Source organism: Protopterus annectens, chromosome 1.part0 (genome assembly GCF_019279795.1).
Source record: "Protopterus annectens isolate FY-2018-M chromosome 1.part0, PAN1.0, whole genome shotgun sequence".
NCBI classification, from domain to species: Eukaryota; Metazoa; Chordata; order Ceratodontiformes; family Protopteridae; genus Protopterus; species Protopterus annectens.
The window spans coordinates 1,924,731,730-1,924,755,257 of NC_056725.1; the positions used below are offsets into that span (position 1 = coordinate 1,924,731,730).

Here is a 23,528-nt window from a genome sequence, read left to right on the forward strand (position 1 = left end):
TCTTGCTATAAATATAGCACATAAGACAGATAGTTCACTGCCTTCAGGGTGAATATGGAGGATGTGCAAATCTGCTTCCCAAACTTGTCCATAGTCCTAGATGCTTCATCTCAGGGGTGAAAAGGACAACTGTGAACAGTGAGAGTCTTTTTAAGGGCTGCTGTAGCAAGGAGTCCAGTTTGAGAATCTCTGTGCAGGCAGTCCAATCTTTTGGAGGGAGGGTGGAGGATCTTCCAAGTCTTCCTTGGAAGAGTGGGGACCAGAACACCTCTTATGGAATGTCTTGAACATAGTTTGTGGGGTGTTCAGGCATTCCTGTCTTTGCCACATCATATTCAGGACCCACGCTTAGAATCATCCAAAAAAAGATGACAGGGTAGGAAATCAACACCCTTATCTTCCTCAGTATCTAGGGTGAGAACCTCAAAAGGAGAATCCAAATGCTTCCTCAGACACCTCTGCTTCTTGCAGGATATGGGAGATGAAGGGTCTATGGATGATAAGGAAGTTTGCAAAGAGTTAGACATTCTGGAGTGATCCAGCAAAGAGATTCATATCCTGTCCTGTGAGGAAGATTGAGGAAATCCAAAGTCCCAGTCACAGGTATGCCTTTGGTTAAGCTTAACTTTCTTTTAAATATAGACAATGAAGGTGGCAGATGCAGAATAGTCTGAATCAATGGCACTGATGAATGAATAAACCATTGCTGTGGTCTGGAATAACCCCAGCTGCCCTAGGTCAAAGCCCACCAGTGAAGGTGTAGGGGTCCAGACAAATGACTCTGGACCTGACCTAAACAGATAAACTTCAAATAAACTTCAAAGAACACAGAGAAAGTACAGTTGTGTACACTTATAATGTAGATGTTCGAGTGTATTCACTGTTGCAGTCATCACCTGTGGGTTTATCCCCGCTGTGGTAGCGCCTCGGCCGGCCTGAATACCAGAGTCAATATTTTTTTGCGTAAGCTGCCGTTGCCTGTAGTCTGATGTCAGGTCATCACTGCTATAAAGCAAGGCAGCCAACATCATTACATCAGTCTTTCTTGCCCTAACAAGTCAGAAGCACAAGGAAATAAGGAAAAGTGGTTCTGGTGGCTAAAAGCAACCGTGGGAAGCTTATGTCCCCCTAGGGGAAGATGCTACAAGGGGGATGATGGGACTGAAACCAGGACTGCAAAAGTGAATACACTCGAACATCTAAATTTTTGGTAAGTGTACACAACTGTACTATGTTCTTCACATTTCACTGTTGCAGTCATCACCTGTGGGAGGATTCCCAAAGCTGAGTAGAGGGGTGGAAGGATAGGTTAGAGTCCTAGTGATGGGTCAGTAGGCCTGCAGAACTGCAAAGGCAAACCCTGCCCTAGACTTAGAAAAACAGAGGTAGGTGGTAATGCTTTGTAAAGGTATGGACATAGGTCCAGGTGGCAGCTTCCAAGATGTCCCTGGTGGGGACTCCTCTGAGGAAGGCTGTGGAAGAGGAGACTGTCCTAGTGGAATGGGTACAGAGAGACTTGGGGGGGGGGGTTCCCATGTAGTCTGTAGCAGAAATGAATACAGTGTGATTGGAAATGGTTTGTTTGGAAATGGGCTTCCCCTCTGCCCCACAGGCAAAGCTGACAAGCAGTTGGTCTGTTTTTCTGAATGGTTTAGTACAGTCCAGATAGTATCTGAGATGTCTGTTCACATCTAGCAAATGTAGAATTATTTCCCCCTTGTTTTGACGGTTAGGAAAGAAGGTGGGTAGGTGTATGGCCTGGTTGAGGGTCACATCAGATATCACCTTGGGCATAAAGGAGGGGTTAGTCCTCAGGGAGACCCTGTCTGCATGGAAAATGTTGAAGGGCTCAACAGCCATGAGAGCCCGACGTTCTGATACCCTTCTGGCTGAGGTGATAACTAGCAGGAAGGCAGTCTTCCAGGAGAGGTATTTCAATTCTGTAGAAGCAGCAGATTTGAAAGGAGGTAAGGTTAGTTTTTCTAGAACATAATTCAAGTCCCAGGGTGGCATGGGGGGCCTTCTGGGAGGTCTGATATTAGAAGCCCCTCTGAGGAACTGGTTAATCAAAAGATTAGAGAAGAGGGGTGGGTCTGAATCGTAATGGGCAGAAATGGCTGAGGCATGGAGTTTAACAGAGGAGAAAGAAAGATCACTATTGAGCCACTCGGCTAGGTAATCCAAGATAAGAGGGATGGAAGGATGGGTGGTATTGGCCCTTGGGACTGGTTCCAGGAGCAGAATCTTTTCCATTTCCCTGCGTATGATTTTCTGGTGCTGGGCCTTCTGGCCTCTGTGATGATGTCTAGGACCTGTTTGCTTAACAGGGACTCCCTTTTAGCTTTTAAGGTATAAGCCATGCTAAAAGATTGAGAGTCTAAGTCTGGGTGCAGTATCTTCCCCCTCACTTGGGTCGAGAGTTCTGAGATCAGGGGGAGCTGCATGGGAGGCTGTAAGGTCAGGCTGCGCAGTAAGGGGTACCAATGTTGTCTGGGCCAATCTGGAGCAATGAGGATGGCCTTTGGTCTCTCCTCCCTTATTTTGACCAGTACCTTGGGAACAAGGGACAGAGGAGGGAACGCGTACACAAAGAGGGAGTTCCAGGGGAAGGTCAAGGCATCCACGTTCCATGCTAGGAGGCGATACTCCCTGGTACAGAACTTTTGCAGCTGGTGGATGAAGTGCGAGGCAAAGAGATCCACTTCTGGAGTCCTCCACTCCTGAGTGATTTGCAGAAAGATTTCCTTGTGGAGCTGCCATTCGTGGGAGCTCAGTAAGTTTCTGCTTAGGTGGTCTGCCAGGGTGATGTTGACCCCTGGTAGGTATTGGGCTATTAAGTGTAGACTGATGGAGGTGGCTGAAAGCCATAGGCTCATGGATAACCTGCACAGGGGGTAAGATTGAGTCCCCCCCATTTGTTGATATACCACATTACTGTGGTGTTGTCTATTTTTATAAGGAGAACCCCTGGCCTGAGATGGGGTTTGAAAGATGTCAGAGCCTTTTGTACTGCCATAATGTCTTTATGACTGATGTGCAGGTGAAATTGCTGGGCATCCCAAAGACCTTGGGTGCACCTGCCTGCTAGGTGAGCACCCCAAGCAATGTTTGAGGCGTCGGTGGTGATGGTCTGGCAGGAAGGGCGGTGGATAAAGGGAAGACCCTTGTTCCTGGCACAGGCTACTGCCTATCAGAGAAACTTGGCCCTTATACATGGGATCAAAGGGAGAGAGGTCTCTAGGGACTGAGTGTCCTGGCACCAAAGGTTTAAATACTACTGAAGTTTTCTCATGTGAAGCCTGGCCAGAGGAATGAGAAGGATGCAAGATGCCATGTATCCCAGGGCTTGCAGGAACTTCTTCGCAGTGAGGTGACTTCTGAAAGCCAGCTGGGTAAAGTAGAGAGGCAGAAAGTTCTGCTTTTCTGGGGCTAGGAAGGCCATTTGGGATGCTGTGTCTAGCAAAGCTCCCAAGAAAATAATCTTCCTGGTGGGGTTGATGGTGTACCCTAGGGAAGTTAGGAGTGATTTGACAAAGAGAAGGTCTTGGAGCAGCTTTTCTTTGCACTCTGCCTGAATGAGGCAGTCATCCAGGTAAGGTTAAATCTGTATACTTCTCTGTCTGCAGAATGCTACGGCCGGGGCCAAGCATTTGGTGAATACTCAGAGCAGTAGATAAGCCAAAGGGCAACGCAGAGAACTGAAAGTGTTGTGAGGCTGCTCTGAAGTGCAGGAATTTCCTGCACGATTCCCTGATGGGGATGTGGAGCTAGGCATCTTTTAGGTCTAGGTTCACTAGCCAGGCATTTTTTGTTAGCATAGGCAGCAGCTGCTGCAAAGTTAGCATTTTGAATCTGGGGACCACCAGGGAGGTGCTCAGAATGGATAGATCCAGGATGGGGCACCAAGTGCCCTCTTTTCTGGGAACAAGGAATAGTCTGGAATAAAAGCCTTTGCCTGTTTGATCTGAGGGGACAGGTTCTACTGCCCCCTGGGATATGAGTTTGAACCTGTTTCAATGTCTCTACCCACTGATTTGGAGGTAAGTCTGCGTACCCTCTTGGAATTGGGAGTTCACTGAAAGAGAATATGTATCCTTGAAAAATTATCTTTAAGACCCATTGGTCCTTTATTACAGAAAGCCAATTGTCTTTGAAGAGAGAGCCTTCCTCTTAGTTTTTGACGAGTGAAAGAAGGCCAGAGGGGGGAGGGGAGTCACTGTGAGTGTTTGCCATAGAAGGTTGGCTTAGACCTCCCTGCCTTAGAGACGGAAGTGGTTCACTGTTTACTTCTCTGTTGGCCCTGGGATAGGGGCCTGGATGGTCTGTCCCTGAGGGGTTTATCTTGACCCTATCAGCTAGGTGCAGGGAAGGCCCTGTGGTTAGAGGGAAAGTTCCTGAACATGGGAGGTTGAACCTGAAAGAAATATTTTATTGTTTGCATAGACTTTGCTTTGTCTTCCATCTTTTTAAGCACCTCTTCTGCTTTTTCCCCAAACAAATGCTCCTTATGTAGGAGTGCATCAATAAGTTTAGACTTGAGATGATCAGGGAGAGGTTGTTCCTTCAGCCATAAATGTCTCCTAATAACGGATCCCGTCACTGCTGCCCTGCTAGAGGCTTCTAGGACGTTAATGAGTGTAATGAGTGTTTGGCCACCTGACAAGCAGAGTGCAGTAAATCTGCTAACTCTTTTGAATTGGCACAGTCAGGAAAGGTAGCAATCTTCTGTTTTAATAGCTCCAAAGTGTGTTGTTAATATTTTAACACATGGAACTGACAATTGAGCGCTGTGATGGCCAAGGTTGCAGAGGTGTATACTTTTTAGCCCCATCTGTCCACAGCTCTGGAGTCCTTGTCAGAAGGAAGAGGATTCTTGGCAGAACTAGTCTTAGCTCCTTTAGGTCCCTGTGTAATGACCTCCGGCTCTGCAGCAGGATTTCTGTACAGGTATTTGTGAGAATCCAATGCTCTGTAGTACCTGTCAGGTTTACTGGGAGCAGGAGGGAGGGGGCTAAGCTGGATTCATGGAAAACATCATCCGCCACTTCTAAAATAGGGGGGATGGCCAGGGGTCTGTGCTGGGGCAGGTACAGAAACTCTCTAAGTCTTTTCTTACACTTTGGGAAGTCCTGAGATTCCCATTGGAAATGTTCCCTGAGGAAGTGAAGGGCTTCCCCAAAGGAAAGGTCCTCTGGAGGGGAGACAGAAGGGATGGATTCCTCGGCATCTGAATCCTCATAAGCAGTTATGGGATGCTGTTCCTCTTCAAAGACTAAACGGTCAGATTCCTCAGAATCCTGTTCTGTCATAATTACTGGAGAAGGGTGCCTTTTCCTTTTAGAAGTTGTGGCCTGACTATCCCGGATAAGGGAGATGAGATCCTCCACCATTTTAAGCATTTGTGCTTGGGGTAGTGGAGCAGTAGCAAGATGGTGCCTAGAAGCAGATTTCCTAAGAGTGGCCTGGCTTCTAGGCCTGAGAGAATCCATCGGTCTAAGAGAAATGGTAGTCATATCCGAAGATGTTGTTTTTTTGTCTAGATTCGGTAGTGCGAAAGGCCTCCTCAGAAGCCGGTGCCTGCATTGCGGCTCCAGACCCAAGCGAGGCAGAGACAGCCAAAGGCTTGGAAGACTAAGAAGATTTCTGCAGCATACCGGACTCCGAAAGGGTCCCGGTAGAGGCTTGCGTAGATATTGAATAGTACAATTGTGTACACTTACCATAAATGTAGATGTTCGAGTGTATTCACTGTTGCAGTCATTACATTTGGGTAATCTGCTGGCAGGTTGCACTCAGTCGGCCTGAATTCCAAAGTATTGGGTCCTGCGTCTTGGCTACTTGGAGTTCTGTTCACACCTTTACAAGGCATTATCATTTGCCTAAGTCCAGGGCAGGCTTTGCACTGCAGTTCTGCAGGGCCTTATAGCCAACCCTAATGCTGTTTAGCTCCAGCCTCCCATCCATAGTTTTGGGATTCTACCCAAATGTAATGACTGCAACAGTGAAACACAAAGAACATAGTACAGTTGTGTACACTTACCATAAATGTAGATGTTCGAGTGTATTCACTGTTGCAGTCCAGGTTACATATATATATATATATATATATATATATATATATATATATATCTTTGCTACCTTTTTGGGGACACCTGACATCGGGGGCAAGAAAAACTAAAGAAAATGGCATCAGCTGCTTGTTTTATACCCCTGACGACCTGACATCATGGAAGAGACAGCAACCGACGCAGGACCCAAGACTTTGGAATTCAGGCCGACTGAGGGCAACCTGCCAGCAGATTACTCAAATGTAATGACTGCAGCAGTGAAACACGAAGAACATTGGGCATCAGGGGCTGCGAAAGCACCTCTCTGAATTCTGGAAAACTGATGACCTGCTTTGCAGTAGCATCGTCAAAAGGCTTAGCCTTGTTTGGTCTGTCTCTATCTTTATCTCTACATTTTTTGGAAAGTCCACAGATTGCTGGCTGATGAACGCCATATCAGAATGTGAAGACGGAGCATGAAAATAACAGTCTACAAAAAGAGCTCTACGACGAATGATTTTCGCGTTAGAGAGCACAGAGTCACGTCTGTCTTGGAAAGGCGCGGCAACCAGTCATTTGTGCTAACTGCCATGTATTCTGCTCCATATGCACTGAAGTTTGGGTGAAGAATAATGAACAGTGTCCTATGTGTAGAAATCCTATTACAGCTGAAAACCCTTGCCAAGAAGTTTTAGGAGGTGGAGAAAACCCTTGCCAAGAAGTTTTAGTAGGTGGAGAAAACCCTTGCCAAGAAGTTTTAGGAGGTGGAGAAAACCCTTGCCAAGAAGTTTTAGTAGGTGGAGAAAACCCTTGCCAAGAAGTTTTAGGAGGTGGAGAAAGCTAAAGTGACAGTTACTCTAGACCTTTAATCAGGAGACATCTCTGCAAAGCTAGACTTGAACTGCTGCAGCGGGAGTATGAGACATGTGCATCTGGAGCGTTTCTTCCTGGGCCTCTGCTGAAAATTGTCTCATTCCAAGTCGGACTTTCCCAGTAAACAAATGTTAGATAAATAAAAAATAATACATTTAATATTCACTATATATGTGAGTTTCTATGCATATATGTAAAATAAAGGAGGTCTGAAATGAATATTTTATATCCAGCTGTGTTGCTTATGCCCAAGAGTTAACAAAGTAAAAAAGTCTGAAAAGACATCAGCACTGTCCGAAATACTACTTTGACAGAAACTGCATTAGATTACAATATTTACAGATCAGGACAAAGTAAAAATTCAAAAGCACTGAGGAAGTCCACAGCCTGAAGTTGCAGTTGGTGGTAAAGCAGCCAAACTAAGATCTGTAGTTTGTGAGGAAGATGGTAAAAATTTATTGAAGAAATTGTGGACAGTTGTTCAGGGGAGAGTATGTTATATTTACAAGAAGAAAAGTAACCAAAAGTGTCACAACCAGTATTGTCACAAGGACGTACAGACTGAAAACTGTAAAAATCCAAAGATTCAGAGTGAGATTGACAAAGCTGCCTCATATCATAAGTTTTAGTATTGTATGAACTGTCCCAAAAGCAAGAGCAGGTGTCCTGTGTACATAACCTTTCTAAATTTATCACAGATCAGATAGTTATACGGACTGTTTCAGAGTTTTAAAAAATTATCCTCAGCACTGAAAAGTTGCATTACTGAAAACACTTTATTGAATATGTGAGCAAACGGAAAAGCAAATTTCATAACTGATGTAAATGGCTCATGATGTGTGTAGTGCAATGCTAAGGTTAATTTCGTGATCAGTATAAAGTAATTGCATGCTTATTTTTGCATCTTTAAAAACTAATGAGCTACCTATAAGTATTAACTGTTGTGGTGTCTTGAGTCAATCAAGGTCCCCCTCTATCCACCCCTACTGCCTTCTCTCTTCCCCCACCCCCATTTTTCCTCAAACAGGTTAAACTGCTACAACAGTAATTTCACCCTGCACTCCCTCACATAGCCCAGAAAATTATACCCTGCAGCTATTAATTCATCCTGCAAGTGTACAACCTATAGATTAAAAATAGCCTAAAAATTTGGTGTACAATGAAACAAATCTAAATACAGCCAGAACGTTACCTTAACATACCATAAGAACAGGGAAATACTTGGAGTCAAGCTTCTACCATAATCTCCTACAGAAACACCAAAACAACCCCTAAATGTACTGGGCAGACTTAAATCAACTACTTAATCCAGGACATTTTACCACCCCAACCCCGGCTAACCATACACATAGTTCCCCAGAGATCACAGCTAGCAATTATAACAACTTTTTCACCGAAACAATCCAATCCCTAGCAAAGGACCTAACCTCCACAAACTTATACCACACGCCTAATTTATCCACAAATCACCCTGAATTTAGCCTCCAACCAATATCCACTAGTTTTATCAAAATTCTCCTAAAAAAACTAAAACCTACCACCCTCGCTGCTGACCTCCTCCCTGCAGAGTACCTACAAAGAGCTGCAGCTGCCATTGCATATCCCATATCTATCCTTATCAACAGAACCTTATCCGAAAATGCTATCCCCTCCCTCTGGAAAATATCCCATGTCATCCCACTCCATAAAGGTGGTAGCTCAATAGACATGTCCACCTATAGACCCATTGCCATTCTTTCCCCACTAGCCAAAATAATGGAGAAATGTGTACACAAGCAACTAATGCAATACCTTACACAGAATAACTTACTATCCAACTCCCAGCATGGCTTCAGGCCATACCACAGCACCACCTCAGCCCTCCTTTCCTTTACTAATGCCATAAACAATAACAGAAATGACAATAGGCTACCCCCGCCCTCTTCCTTGACCTATCGAAAGCCTTTGACATGGTCAACCATGAACTTCTCATTCTTTCTCTAAAATCCATTTCCCTCAACACGCACACTATCCAGTGGTTCCAGTCCTACCTAACTGGTAGACAACAGACGGTACTATTGCAGGGCAAACTCTCCAGTCAGCTACCTCTCACACTTGGTGCCCCTCAATGCTCCATACTAGGCCCACTACTCTTCTTTATTTTTATCAATAATCTTCACACTGCTATCCCTAAAGCTACCTGTATTCAATATGCAGATGATTCCATTCTCATCTGTTTAGCCACCTCCCCATCAGAACTACAAATCTTAACCCAAACTACATAGTAGATCTGCAATACTTTCATTCTCTTGTCACGTCTAACAATGGCACCACTATTTCCCCAGATCAACACACTAAACTTCTAGGGGTTATCATAGACAATAATCTCAAATTTGACCTACAGGTCAAAAAAAATGTACAGACCATCAATAAGAAGCTTGGATCACTGTATAGAAATGATACACTCTTAACCCCACTGGCTAGGACTGAAATCGCCCGATCACACCCTCTCTCTACTCTTCTATATGCCTCACCTTTACTCTCAAAACTCAACAAAACCGAACTAAGTAAGCTGTCTCAAAGCTACAACCATATTGCCAGATTCGCCACTGGCTCTACCTATAGAACCCATCACTGCCAGAACTGAAACAACTAGAATGGCTTGAACTGCCTAGCTTAATTCAATTCAATCAACTCTTAATAGCGCACAAAGTTCTGTACCACCCTAAAGATACCCCCTCTCTTATAAATATTATTAAGCCATATAGCAACCTGAGATCTCTACGGTCAGCTGACAAATTATTGGTCCAAACCCACAAAGCTAATAACTCAGCTGGTGAATCCCTGTTCACCAACTTTGTTGGCAAAACCTGGAATGCCTTGCCAAACTATATAACCCTACAATCCTCCAAAACTCTCTTCAAAAAAAAAAAAACATAAAACACTATCTCAAATTGAACTGGCTATGCCCAAGTACCAACCCGGACTAAGTTATAAAACAATAGCATAATCAGTAATTATCATAGCATCTAACTACATCACTACGCTATGTATCCAATCTTACTCCTAATTGCGTCTGACCATGAGACCTGTGAGTCCCTACTAGGGACTGTGAGTTACAATCTTACTTGTAATTGTCTCTGTCCATGAGAACTGTGATTCCCTACTAGGTAACATTACTAAACCAATGTACATAAGATATATTACCACTTTGTTTTTATATATTCTAATTGTTTTCTAACTTCTTGTGTAACCTTTGCATGTCTGTCCATGAGAACTGAGTCCCTACTAGGGAACACTTTTAAACTAATGTACACATAAGGTATATTACTACTTTTTTATTTGTTTTCTAACTTCTTGTGTAACCTTTTGTATGTTTGACTATGTGGAGCTTTTCTCCCCGGTCCTCTGCTGAAAATGGACATGTATCCAGTCAGACTATCCTGGTAAACAAATGTAAAATAAATAAATAAAATAAATGTCAAACCGGCAAAATCCTGAAGACACGGAAATCACTGGACCGTTTTTAGGTCTTTGCTGTTTCCTCCACTGTGGTATGATCTCGGAGTTGGTATATTTAAGTAAGGCGGGTGGGGGGGGCAAAGCCCTCCACTTTATTTTGTGTTTGGGGTTTTTTTTTTGTTTTTGCAGACCAGTTTGTTCGGAATTTTGTTTTTTCATTTTTTTTTTTTTGGGGGGGGGTCTATTATACAGCGTTTGCTTTTTTAAGCGTTCACTGTTATAATATAGACTTGTTTTTAAATATACCTTCGCATTACAGTATGCAGTGCACAAACTCCCAAGCAGCACTTACTCATCAGAAAAGCTTTGTTCATCCCATTCCTATACACAATTGGTTTTAAGATTTAAGTTTCCTTGTACTGATGGCACTGAGGAAAAAAAAGAAGGATATTTAACCTCAGTGACACAGGCAAAGGCAAAGCATATGTTGCATCAATAGACTTTAATGGGCTCACCATGGTGTATGTGCAAAGGTGCCCAATTGAAGTCTATGGATATAGCTCACATTACCCCATGGTAATGCCACAACTGGAAAAGCTACACTGCTGGGGTTGTGGTTTAATAACAAGCTTTCAAAGCTTCTTCTTAAAAAAAAAAATCAGACCAAAAAAGTAAGGAAGGGTAAGCTGAAAAATACATTGCGGCAACTGACTCATCAAATGCTGCTATGTATACAGAAATATCAGCAAATCATTTAACAATGCATATAAAAATGTTATTTACAAAGAAGAAAAAAAAATGGGTGCACTTGTCTTGAGGTGGGATTCTCTGTCCACATTTCTACTTTTAAAAGCCTTGCTAACTATAATGCAATGAAGCTAAAGAAACAATACAAAAATCTGGCTGTTGAATAACAGAATTTAGATTGTAAGTCTAAACAAGCAACAATGCCCAACGTGTGTTATTGGGGAAATAAAGTCCGCCCAGGGATGTTCTGCCTCGTCGAGCCTCTACACCCCTGGAAGGAAATTACTTCCACAATAACACACACCATACTGCACTTAGACAATCTTTTAATATATTTTTGATGTAAAATAGTTCCTCTGCTTCATCTTTCAAACTTGCTGTAGTGCATGTTAATGGTGCTGGAGGAAGCACTTTACATCCAAAATACAGCACTTTAAAAGATATCCAGGTGTTACTTTTTTTTTTTGGTTCCTTACTCTTAAAATGTTTGGTTTGTTTCCAGTCATTGGAGACCGATGTCACTAAATGACATACATTTGAGTTTCAGAGTTTTATTCCCTCTAGAAAATTCGTGCTAACACAAATCCTGTTATTCAAGGAATATATGAGCAATAACTAAAATCTGTTCCTATTTTTGAGCCTTTGTTCCCCCTTTATTTAGGCTATATCCACATTTCTTGAGATAAGAGGTCGAGAGGTATGCAAACTTCTTTACTGCTGCTGCCAGTGGTTGATTAGTTTAATTCTCTCACACACACACACACACACACACACACACACACACACACACACACACACACACACACACACACACACACACACACACACACACACACACACACACACACACACACACACACACACACACACACACACACACACACACACACACACACTTTGCGCTTCAGAAAATGCTTGCCAACACAAGTCATATTATTTAAGCAAATCTATAATTTTATAAGAGCAATAATTAAATTCTGTTCCTAATACTGAGCCTTTGTTCCCCATTTATTTTAGGCTTTATTCAGATTTCTTCAGCTGAAAGGTCAAGAGGTATGCAGACCTCTACTACTGCTGCCACCATTGGTTGATCTCACAGTCACACACACAAATACACACACCCTCCAATTCAGAAAATGCATGCCAACACAAATCATAATATTAATGTAAAGTTGAGATTTTATATCACAAACATTTAAAATATGTTACTATTTTGAGCCTTTTTCCCCCATTTATTTTAGGCTTATCCAGATATCTTGAGCCAACTGCTGCTGCTAGGGATCATTCCATCACTCTCACTCTCTCTCTCTCTCACACAAACACATTACCATAACATCGGGTTTCAAAATGGTGATATGGAAACGACAAAAGTTTACATTCACAGAAGTCTGGATCGCTGTAAGTTTTCCCCACGAAAGGAGTTGGTTGGCCAGTGTGGTGAACTATGCCCTATTCACCAGTTTAGTGTGATCTCGGAGTTGGTATCTTTAGCTGCCCCCCCTTGGGTGGGTTTTATTTGCTTAAGTTAGTTTTTTTAACTTTTCTTGGCTGATTGTTTACTTACCAGGGGAAAATTTACGACGATCCAGACATTCATGAATATAAACTTTCAGCGGGTTGGGAGGCTGGCATAATGGTTAAGATGTTTACCCTACAGACACAAGGTACAGGGTTTGATTCTCACATGGGGTAACTGGTTATGCTTAAAATGGCCCACAAGGGCAGTTAGCCTCGTAATAACCTATGAACAAATGTCTTGCCATTTTGCAACTCGACTTTATGTTTATTCGTTATTTTGACATACATATACTAACTGTGAGATTGCCATACCTCGGGGAACAGGGAATATGTCAGGAAATGCCTAGTTCGTTCTTAGTATATGTAAGCCCAGATTTTAAGCCATTCAGTCGCAGTGTTTCAGGGCTCGGTCTAGCAGGTCTCGACATTTCATATGGTTACCACTTTATATCTCTATCTTTTTTATGTCAATTCCATACCATTCCATAAATCTTTCTATTTCAAATGAGTACATCATTTTAATCATAATGCTAATGTGTAAAAACTAAAAATACAACACAATTCTCAATTTTTAACAAATATTTCTCTTCCTTAGATAACAGGTTCATAGGTTGGTACTAGGCTATCGGCCTTAAGGCCTATGCAAGCCTAGCCATAACAATTCCCTGGAAATTTTTTCCCATAATATTTACTTAGCTGGGCCCCTGTCTAGCAGGGCGACTGACATGATCCCCGGGGTGAATTTCCTATCTCCCATCCAATCATCAAGGTTCCTTTTGAAGAGGGCCAATGAGGCGCTCTGCTTGACATGTATGGGCAGTCTATTCCAGAGTATAGAGAGTCTCTGGGTCAGGAACCTATCCCTCCAGCAAGTTTTGTTCATTGTGATAAGGTTTAAATCTCTGGAGCGTGTGGCTCTGAGGGATTGGGATTTCTTTAAGTGGAGCATGTCCAACAGCTCAGGGTTTGACACGGCCTTGTACGTTAAGCAGAGATCGCCTCTGAGTAGACGATATGCCACAGACTATAGCTGGAGTTTTTTTTTAGACGGTCAGCATATGGCATCTGCTTTAGGCCTGTGATTCTTTTAGTGAGGTATTTCTGTGGCCTTTTCAGCAGTTGCAGATGTCTTGTGAGGTACATACCAAATGGGGCATTATACTCTATAATGGGTCTAATGAGGGATGAGTACAGTGGGACAATGTGACAGCTCTCTTTTATGGGGTTCAAGTTACTTCCTTAAATAACCACAATGCTGCTCTGTTTGGGAGGCATCCAGATCGAGATTACCTTCTGTCCGAGAATAACTGCCCCATTACTGTCTGTGCTGTGGCTGCTGTAATCACCAAAACCACAAGTTACTACCCCCATTCTGATTCCAACTGAAGGTCCTTTGCGGGGCAACAAACTTGACCCCAGCAAGAGTGAGCATTTAGACTTCTTGCTCATATTCAGACAGCCTGACCTTTACATAACGAATAGTCATCAAAAGGGGCAACAGCGAAGACCACTTAAAAGTGGACCAGGAAATCTGTAATGAATATAGGGAAACATATTAGCAAGTGGTACTACAGGCAAATGAATTTCCAGGATTGAATGACAATATTTCTTTGTTACATGTTTTAAAATTGAGAGCCGCTAGGCTATAAATTGATTTAAGTTTAGGTCTCCCTTTGCTACTAATCTCCTGTACGTAGGTTTTTATTAGCCATTAGGTTTTAAGCTCATTTTTCATTTATTGTTACATTTGTTTTTAATGACCTTTTAGATTTGTTTTTTATAAATAAGTGTATTCTTGTTTTTATATTTGTATATGATGGAGTATGACACTCGGTTTGGACTTGTAGGGATAATGTTAAACAATTATATACAGATAAATTACAACTCTATATGGTATATGACTCTCTATGGGTGTGTGTGTGTGTATATATATATATATATATATATATATATATATATATACACACATATATATATATATATATATATATATATATATATATATATATATATATATATATATATATATATATACACACATATATATATATATATATATATATATATATATATACACATATATATATATATATATATATACACACACACACACACACATATATGTTTTTTTTAACAGTATTTTTCTAGCTTTATTATTGATTTTTAGAACACATCATCTGAAGGAACTGGATAATTTTTTTTTCTATTTTGTGATTTTAAAATCTGTTAATTACTTAACTGGATTCCTATAGGAATGTATATATTAGGGTCTTGTGTTGGTTGGCTAGTACCTGAGGAAGTCCTAGTTGGTTGGGATGAAAAACGAGGTCATATAGTTAAAGCGTTTTATGCTGTTTCTGTTTTATTTCATTTGTTATACTAAGGTTTGACCAGTATTATTTGTTGGCTAGTACATTTTATTTGATACCTCCTCAGTGCTGTTTTTTGATATTAGTTGGTGTTTGTCACTCATTAGCACTGTTTTCCAGTGTTTAAATCTGTACTCCAGGAACCAGACTTGTCTCTTCATGATAAGACCTGCCCTGCAGCTCTGACTGCTCCATCTTTAGCATTATGTAAAAGACAATTGCAAAAGGAGGAAATTACCAGAATATTGGGTTATGGAGTGTTTCACATTATGGGCTTGGTATTTGAGACACAATGAAATTGTGGCTTTATGTGATGTGATGGGAGTTGCCTTTTTTGTGTGTGTGCAGAGTTTCTGAGAACTGCTCCTGACAGGCCTTTGAGGTTTGGGTAAGTTATATGTGAGCACCTCCGCGTATGTGGGTCTGTGTGTGTGTGGTCATTTGCTGATACAGTGAGTGATGTTTGTGAGTGAGTCACTGACAACCCGTTTGTTGCTTTTTGTCTCCCTCTGGAGAGTGCAGCCTCTAGTGTCAATCTGTAACTAAATCTCTTACATCATTTGTCTACTGAGGGATTAAGTGGTTGCCAGTGTACATAAGGCAATTGCTACATTGCCTCAGGATGTCCATGTCCACCAAGCTGGATGTAAAGGTAGCAGGAAAATGCCCATCTGTGGTTGCAGGCCCGAATGTGTACTTGCAAGGGATAGGAGTGGACAGTGTTTGTAACCAAATGAGAGAAGGGATGCTTACTTGGTGTAATCTGCAGCTAACCTAGCCAGCGATGCTGCCCAGTGCCCAAACCAGACAATCTCTGAGCAGCGATAGTCCTGGGTGCTACAATAAAGTAAGGTAAGGTAGACCTAATTAAATGTGTAAATGCTGTTCACCATGCAAACTAGTTGCCCCGTGAGTAACGCTGGACTGTGGTAAAGTTCCAATGTGTTTTTTTATAGGGAAATTTCAACTTCTGGTGATTGCATATATACACAGCACCAGTAACCACCACTGCACGAAGAGCAGCTTAGCACAAATGCAAGGCTTATATATGATCAGAAAAAAAGCAAGTTTTACACTAACTATGCTCCAAGGCGAATCAGGGAAGCACACAGTAAGCTTTCCACCAGCAATTCCCAGCTCAGATAGCTGAAATCAGCCCTCTTTTCTGCCACAAGTGTTCAGACTTTGACCCTCTTAATGTAAAATAACTGGTTTGGAGTCCAAGTGTTAAGGAACCACAAACAGATGCCTAATACTTACTAAGAAACATTACATACAATGTACTTTAGTGCAGAACAGCAGTCCTTATAGCAGTTTCAAAATGTAACTTTAACCTTTAAAGGAGTTAAAAAAAAAATCAATGAATAGCACAGTAAACTTTCACAGTATAATGAATATAAGCAATGAAGTGCAAAATGATACATAATTTCATTTGTCTTTCCAAGGATGGCTTCAGACGTTACCAAAATCCAACTCCTATAGCAACCCCATGAACAGCCACTGCCATCCACTAAGTTTGTAGCTGAATAAAAACAGAAAGCAAATAAACCGTGCAGGGGAGCATGAAGAAAAACATTTATAAAATGATTCAACTTCCAGAAAATGGTGATTAATGGCAGAGGAATTCCATGGAGCTCCCAAGTATGCAAGTCAAAGACAAAATCAGATAGGAAACAAAGCAAGGAAGTAGACCAATGATGTCCAACTGATCTTGTGTGCATGGGGGGTGGGGGAGGTGGACCACTAATAACAGCCAGCATTTTTTTTCAACCAGGTAAACCCACTACATACAAGTGCCTCATTTCATGGGTGACCCAAGACCACTGTCTGGTCAACTATTTATTTTTATTTATTTAACATTTGTTTACTGGGAAAGTCCATCTTGGAACAAAGCCAATTTTCAGTGGGAAGCCTGGGGAGAAACACTCCAGACATATGTCTCTGTAACATGGGAGGAAACCCACACAAATGCAGGGAGGACATGCAGAATCCACACCGAAGGCACTCCTGCTGAGAATCGAATTTGAAGAACCTCTTGCTGTGAGGTGACAATGCTACCACTGCACCACTGCGCCTTGCTCAGAGTCAAAAAACATACAAATGGAGATTGACAAGATCAAAGACAGAACTGCAGAATGAATCTCATTAGCACCTTATAACCTTAATTCCCTACACTAAACTGGCAAGGCATTTGTGGTTAGCTGGAAGAGGTACACAATGACTCAAATTGATAGATCCCTTCTCACTTGAAACCATAAAAGATAATGGTCCTTCAAATCATGTCAGGCAGAGATGTGAAGGGGTCATTTTGAGCAGAAAGGATGCAAGAGGGACATAGGCAATGCACTGCAGAAAATAACTGCTCCCTAGATCTCAGCAAGCACTTTTTCACACAGCTTTGCTACCAGGATGGGATTGAAGAGGGAATCCACAGCATCATTTAATAGGGCATGGTGGGACAGGCGTCAAAAGAATAAGGATGAAGTTAGGTATGGAGGGAGGCAGAAAGTTAAGGCACTTAAAAGGGCAGACTACACAGGTTTAGTGTCACCTTCTTCCTCAAGATAATGTACTGTAGAGTAACACAGAGGTCATCAGCAGAAGCAGAAAAAGAAAGGAACTAAAGCATCATCCCCTTCATAAGGGATGACCTTCTTTGAAATGGTCACTGAAGCAATGGATGTGGGGAAAATGGTGCATACTACCTACCTAGATCTGGCTAAAGCATTTGAAACAATACCTGACTTGGGCATTGTCAACAAGTTACAGAACTAGGTATAAACCCCCTTATAACTTGCTGAACAGCTAGCTGGCTCACTGATAGGACCCAGGACGTTAGAATTAGTGAGGCCACCTCCACAAAGAGGCCAGTCACTAAAGGAGTCCTCCAGGGCTCTATGCTGGGTCTTCTCCTCTATGGCTTCTACTTCTTGGATGTCAAAGCTAATATGAAAGGCCTTTGGCTGACCAAGTTCACAGATGACTGCAAACTGGGAGCATTCACCAAATCCTCCTAAGATAAGAACACCCTTCAGGAAGGTCTAATATAGATAAATGCTTGGTGCCAAAGCCATGGCTTAAAACTCAAAACCAAGAAGTGCATTAATATAGTACGTTTTGGGAAGTCTACCACCCCAGGTAACTCTGTCATCAATAAAATATCATTAAAAGTTAATTCACTAGCCAGGGATCTGGCAACTCACGTAGATAATAACCTATTCTTCGACCAACAAGTGTCCAAGGCAGTAAGAAAATCCTTCTACATTGCTCATCTTTATAAGCAAAGGCATGGCATCTAGGTCCAGGGAGGTCATTACACCACTATACCCAGCTTTCATCAGACCCAACAGAGGGTGTAATGTTCCCTTCAGTATGTACCTGACCAGTCACATGTAGCAACTGGAACATGCACGAATGTTCCATACAAAATGAGTACAGTGAGTAAACACAATGCCCTACACTGATCACCTCAAAGCCGTGTCTCTTTACACTGTATCATACAGACGTCTGAGAGGTGATCCAGCAAAAACTACACTTCTAGCTTATGTGGATATTCAGAATTACACAAGCATGCACACTGCACAGCATCAACATGTCTGCATAAAGACACAAAGACATACTGTGGCTCCAAAACAATGGAACAAGTTGAACAAACTAGTCACGTAACACAGAGCTAGTTTACCGTATCATAGTCACTTTGTGAGTCGCCAAAACTTGGGTAGTCAACACTGTCATCGTCATCGGCAGTTGCATATTCCATCTCTTCCTTTACAATCATTTCAAACACTTTACGATACACTGTGTAAAATCCCTTGAATAAAAAACAAAATGACTGTTAGAGCATAAATAACTGAAAAGAAACACAGTAAAGAACAAGTGGATCTCACCCAGAAATTAAGTGATTCGGCATTAAATGAGAAGTAAAAAACTACTACTGACAATAAACAAAGCAAGCACAGACGTCTCAAGGCATAGTTTGGAAATAGGTTTATAGATTAGTACTAGGCTAACTGCCCTTGTGGGCCATTTTAAGCCTAGCCAATTACCCAATGTGAGAAAACAAACTACTCCAAATTAAAAACAGAAAATTAAGCAAAATAAATCAAAGGAAAAACTGAAGTGAACTAGTTTAGAAAAGAGTCTACTGTACTGTGGAAGGTTAGTTTTAAAAGGTTTCATTTCAAGGCTTCCCACACTAACAGCAATTAAAAAAAAGTGGCAAACGTTTAAGGTGCAGCTATGTGAAGTAATTAACACAGCAGTAGATGGTTCAATCTTATTCATGTCTTTACAATGATTTCACTATTTAAAGCTGCAGGGCCGTTCTCCTAGTTTGGAATCTGTTCAGCAATGTGATCTCTCCATCATTCAGTGCTGAGTATTTTAAACTAGGCAGCCACATACAGGGTGCACCCACGTCAAAGAGCCACAACCCTTAAATTATTCTATTTGAAGTACAACAAAATAAATAGACAGCACACCTTTCTCTGGAAACAGACCAGCAGTAAGAGACCACATCATACCTAAGAAATGTAAAACCTAATCACAGTAACATTGCAATACAACTACTATCTATTTCAATTTCAGCCTAACATGTACAGAAATACAAGTTTAAAAAGGCGGTTAACGCACATAATGTTCAAAAGTCAAACTACATTTAGCCCACAACGAGAGAGTAGATGAGAAGTATATGCAAGGTCAAAGACGCATTTAGAGATAATGGTAGCAGTAACTTAACACTCTTGAACTATGAAAATGACTAAGTTAGCTATAATTACGGAGTCAAATTATATGTTGTCTTTTCTGATGTTGCACTGATTTATTTGTTTGCTATTATATAAACATTTTTTGAAATGAAACCTCATTTTGTAAAGACATCTGTTTGTGAGTATTTATAGAATCTTAACAAATTTTAAAAGTAAACAAAAGAAAATGAACAATATACTACTACTATCACTTAAGAGCAATTTACAAAAAAAATAACAGGAAGCCAAACCATTTAACTAATACTCATTTGGTATGCTGGAAGTATTGGGTTTGAATCCCAAATAACAGGTGGTAATCTCCTTTCACTTTTATGAGTAATTTAGGGTAATTCACTCCTAATTCAACGGACTGCAGACAGGTGGATACAATTCACTGCTCCTGTCAAGAGGGTACGAGGAAGTAGCAATCACCTCCCTTTTAGACATAACCAACATTCAAATAAAACATTATCAAAACTGAATTTTAAATTAGGCAACATCATACATAGCAGCAAAGCCATAGTCGCCATTTACCATTAAATCAGAGCATCTCTTCCAAAGAAAAGCCTCAAGATGTCCTCTAATAATTTTTTGTAACTCCTCTACTGTTCTTGGCAAAAGTGGAATTCCAGTGCCTAGTGACTAATTTATGTGATACTTGGAGTATCAGAGAAAGCAGTGCTCTTACTTGCCCACTTACCCTATGACAAAGATCCAAGGAAGTAGTCCTTTAAAGGAAGTATAACTTTGTCAAGTCTCAGTCAGTTCAGATAGATCTTGAAGTTTGAAGAAAATGTCTTTAAGCAGCCCCAAAACATGGAAAGCCATTACCTATTTCTCCTGCTTGGCATCTACAACACAAAACTAAAGTACCAGCATAAGTGACCCCTAGCCTCCCTGGGATGCATAAGTACTTTTGGAGGCACTTACAACTAAAAATCTTAAAATTTGCTAAAACTAGCTATACCTTTTACAACTCTGAAAACAACAAGCCACTGCTGATATGTAACCGGGTAATCAAGTAGCCTTGGGCACCCTTCTTTAAACTTCACCTCCATCTGCTTCCCAATTTCCTCAAGTATTTTATGGATCCTTCTAATCAGATCTTTATTCTAGTCTCCCTTATATTTTAAGCCATTTTGTTTCTGAATCTGCAGGGGGGGGGGTAAATTCCCTCAAAATGTTTCTAAAGAGGTCCATCAATCCCTGAAAGATTAAGAAATTAATAGGTGAACCCAAATTTTGATTGACAGTAGTGCAAATAAACAACCAACAGTAATTCCCCAACCTGCTTCCAATATCAAACTATATCTTACGGCTTCACCCACTTTAACAGAAAATTATACTCCCAGCTTTGTTCAAGATATATTACCATGGGTTCAAGCACAGAGACCCACTCTTTTACCTTCAGCTGACAGACAGTGAAATGACCAAAAGGCCTCCGTGACAGCCCTAGTATAACTAGATCCCCTCCCAACATATTTATCCCAAAATAGCTTAACAATGGATCTCCATCTACTAGCAATAAGATTTCTCAAAAACACTCCAACTTGCCTGATACTCATCTGTTTACCCATAAACAGAAGATCCTTATTTGAGTTGCTTTCCAATATTTATAAAAGTTAGGAATCCTCAGCCCACCTCTGTCCCTTGTTAGTGTGATTTTATCCCACGAGACCCAGAGCCTAATCAAACTGCCAAAAAAAAAAAATCTCTCAAGACCTAGTGGCAAAACCTGAAAGACCTATAGGAGTTGCAACAATATAAACACATGCAGGGCTGGGTCCACTGCCCCTTATCCAGTGTTATGGTTCTCCATATACCATAAACATGCTGGCACTCTAGAATGTAAATGCAGAAAGATATATGCAAGGTTAGTTTAGATGAGATTAAGAAGGAGGTGGGAAAGGTGGAGGGTATAAGTACATCTGGAGAGAAATGTAAGGAGGCGCTGAGAAGGTATGATAAATTAAAAGTAGTCACTCCCCTCCCTAAAACCACTATCCTAACACCAAATTCCCCTCCTTACTCCAAGTTTATTTCTAACATTGTCCTCCCACCTCTTCCTTCTATTAATTCTTTCTTAATACCCTCTCACTACAACCTTTCCTCCCTGTCTATCTTATCTCTACTCTATCAGACTGCTCCGTAAAAACTAACTAACCTGTCTGTCTTACTGGTCATCCCCACTTTATTTCCTTATATCTCCATCCAGCTTTTGTATATGTGCTCTCTAAACCCAAAAACAATTATGTAGGTTTTATTCATTTAATATGTTATTGTAACCCGATTGTAATCATTTGCTGACTGTAACTGATTTTTGTTAAATTCTACTCACTGAGGAACTTTTCTCCCAGGGTCTCTGCTGAAAATGAGCCAAAAGCTCAGTCAGACTAACCCGGTTAATAAATGTAAAATAAAAGAGGTACATACATGGGATCAGCATGTGAAACAGATACACAGGTAGCCCAGAACCCTCCTTCAATTACATAGATGTTGGCAAATGAGGGATGGAAAATGTTTGAGATGTAGCGGGAATGAGGCAGGAAATATGCACATGTTGTAAAGGGGAGCTTGCCTGGCAGTCAAACATTTATGAAATAGTTGTACACATGAGTGGAAAAGAGTGTATGAGAAGTGAATCCCAAAATGCTGGAGGATTATATTCTTCCAGTTAGGTGGCAAAAGCAAAAGTAGGTGCAGTTATTATATGTAGGAGGATGGATAAGGCATCTAAAAGCTAAAGGCTGCAAGGGTCAGATAAATTAGAGAAAAGAGAAGAGCTGCTGAAGGTCAATAATTTGAGAACAATTAGATATGCACTGGGAGTCCAGGAGGATAAGAAAAGTGGGGAAGGAATGGGAGAAAGTAGTAGACAGATAATATAAATATCATTATCTAGTATATCAGTGGACTATATCAGTTTTTGGGGAGTTGGGCAGGTGCCAAACTTTATGTCTTCTAGGTCTTTAGAAGCATGGTAAGGAGTTGTAGTTAAAAACATGGGGGGGGGGGGCTTACAGAAAAACAAAATTGTGAATTAATATTATGGTGTTGACATTTAAAAGTTGCAATATGTATATAAAAAGAATCTTATGTTAGATATTGTTATGCAAGGTGTTCTTCTGTATGTATCACTATACAATAAGGGTTGACAAGTGATGATGCTACTGTAACCAATATTAAATAAAAAACAAGCACTTCTGAAAATGGCAATACAGGCCCAGACAACCTCTTCAAACACATATTGCAGTTGGATCCCTAAATATATAAATCTAGATACATCAGCCAAAAAGGGAAATTTACATTTCAACAGGTCCAGTGGGCCATTTATGATCATCACAGCCTTAATTTTGGCTACAGTCACCCCACAACCTGTCAAATAACCAAAGTGCTCCAATAAACTGCGCACCTTTTGCAAGTTCCATTTCAAATCCATCAGCAGGACCAACATGGCATACCCATAAAGGGTCAGTTTAACTTCTTCCCCTTCTATTCTATAACCTGTTGTCACAGACTTCCTCAATGCTGCTGCTAGTGGCTTCAAATTAAGTGTAAATTGTAAAGAGGAGAGGACAACGTTGTCTCATGCCCTTCTGTAGGGGAAATTCCACTCACAATTCATCGACCTTAATGCCAGATAACAGTATAAAGTCCAGTGGGAAATCAAAGCACCATAGTACTCCAGAGCCCTGGTTAAAAAGGTCAAAATACTTTATTAAATGCTTTTCAGCATCTAGATTTAGTATCATTAACAGACAAGCCAATTCTAAATGCGTCTTCCATAA

The 23,528-nt window shown here is 41.0% G+C and overlaps 1 protein-coding gene across 2 annotated transcripts in view; it reads right to left on the reverse strand.

Annotated features, from left to right (window-relative positions):
* The window catches only part of DNAJC21 (DnaJ heat shock protein family (Hsp40) member C21), a 718,487-nt gene that overhangs the window by 559,504 nt on the left and 135,455 nt on the right, over positions 1-23,528 (reverse strand). For both annotated transcript variants that reach the window (XM_044070174.1, XM_044070166.1), the window contains exon 4: positions 18,678-18,806. In XM_044070174.1, the coding sequence (XP_043926109.1) occupies positions 18,678-18,806 (129 nt within the window). The remainder of the gene's footprint in view (positions 1-18,677; positions 18,807-23,528) is intronic.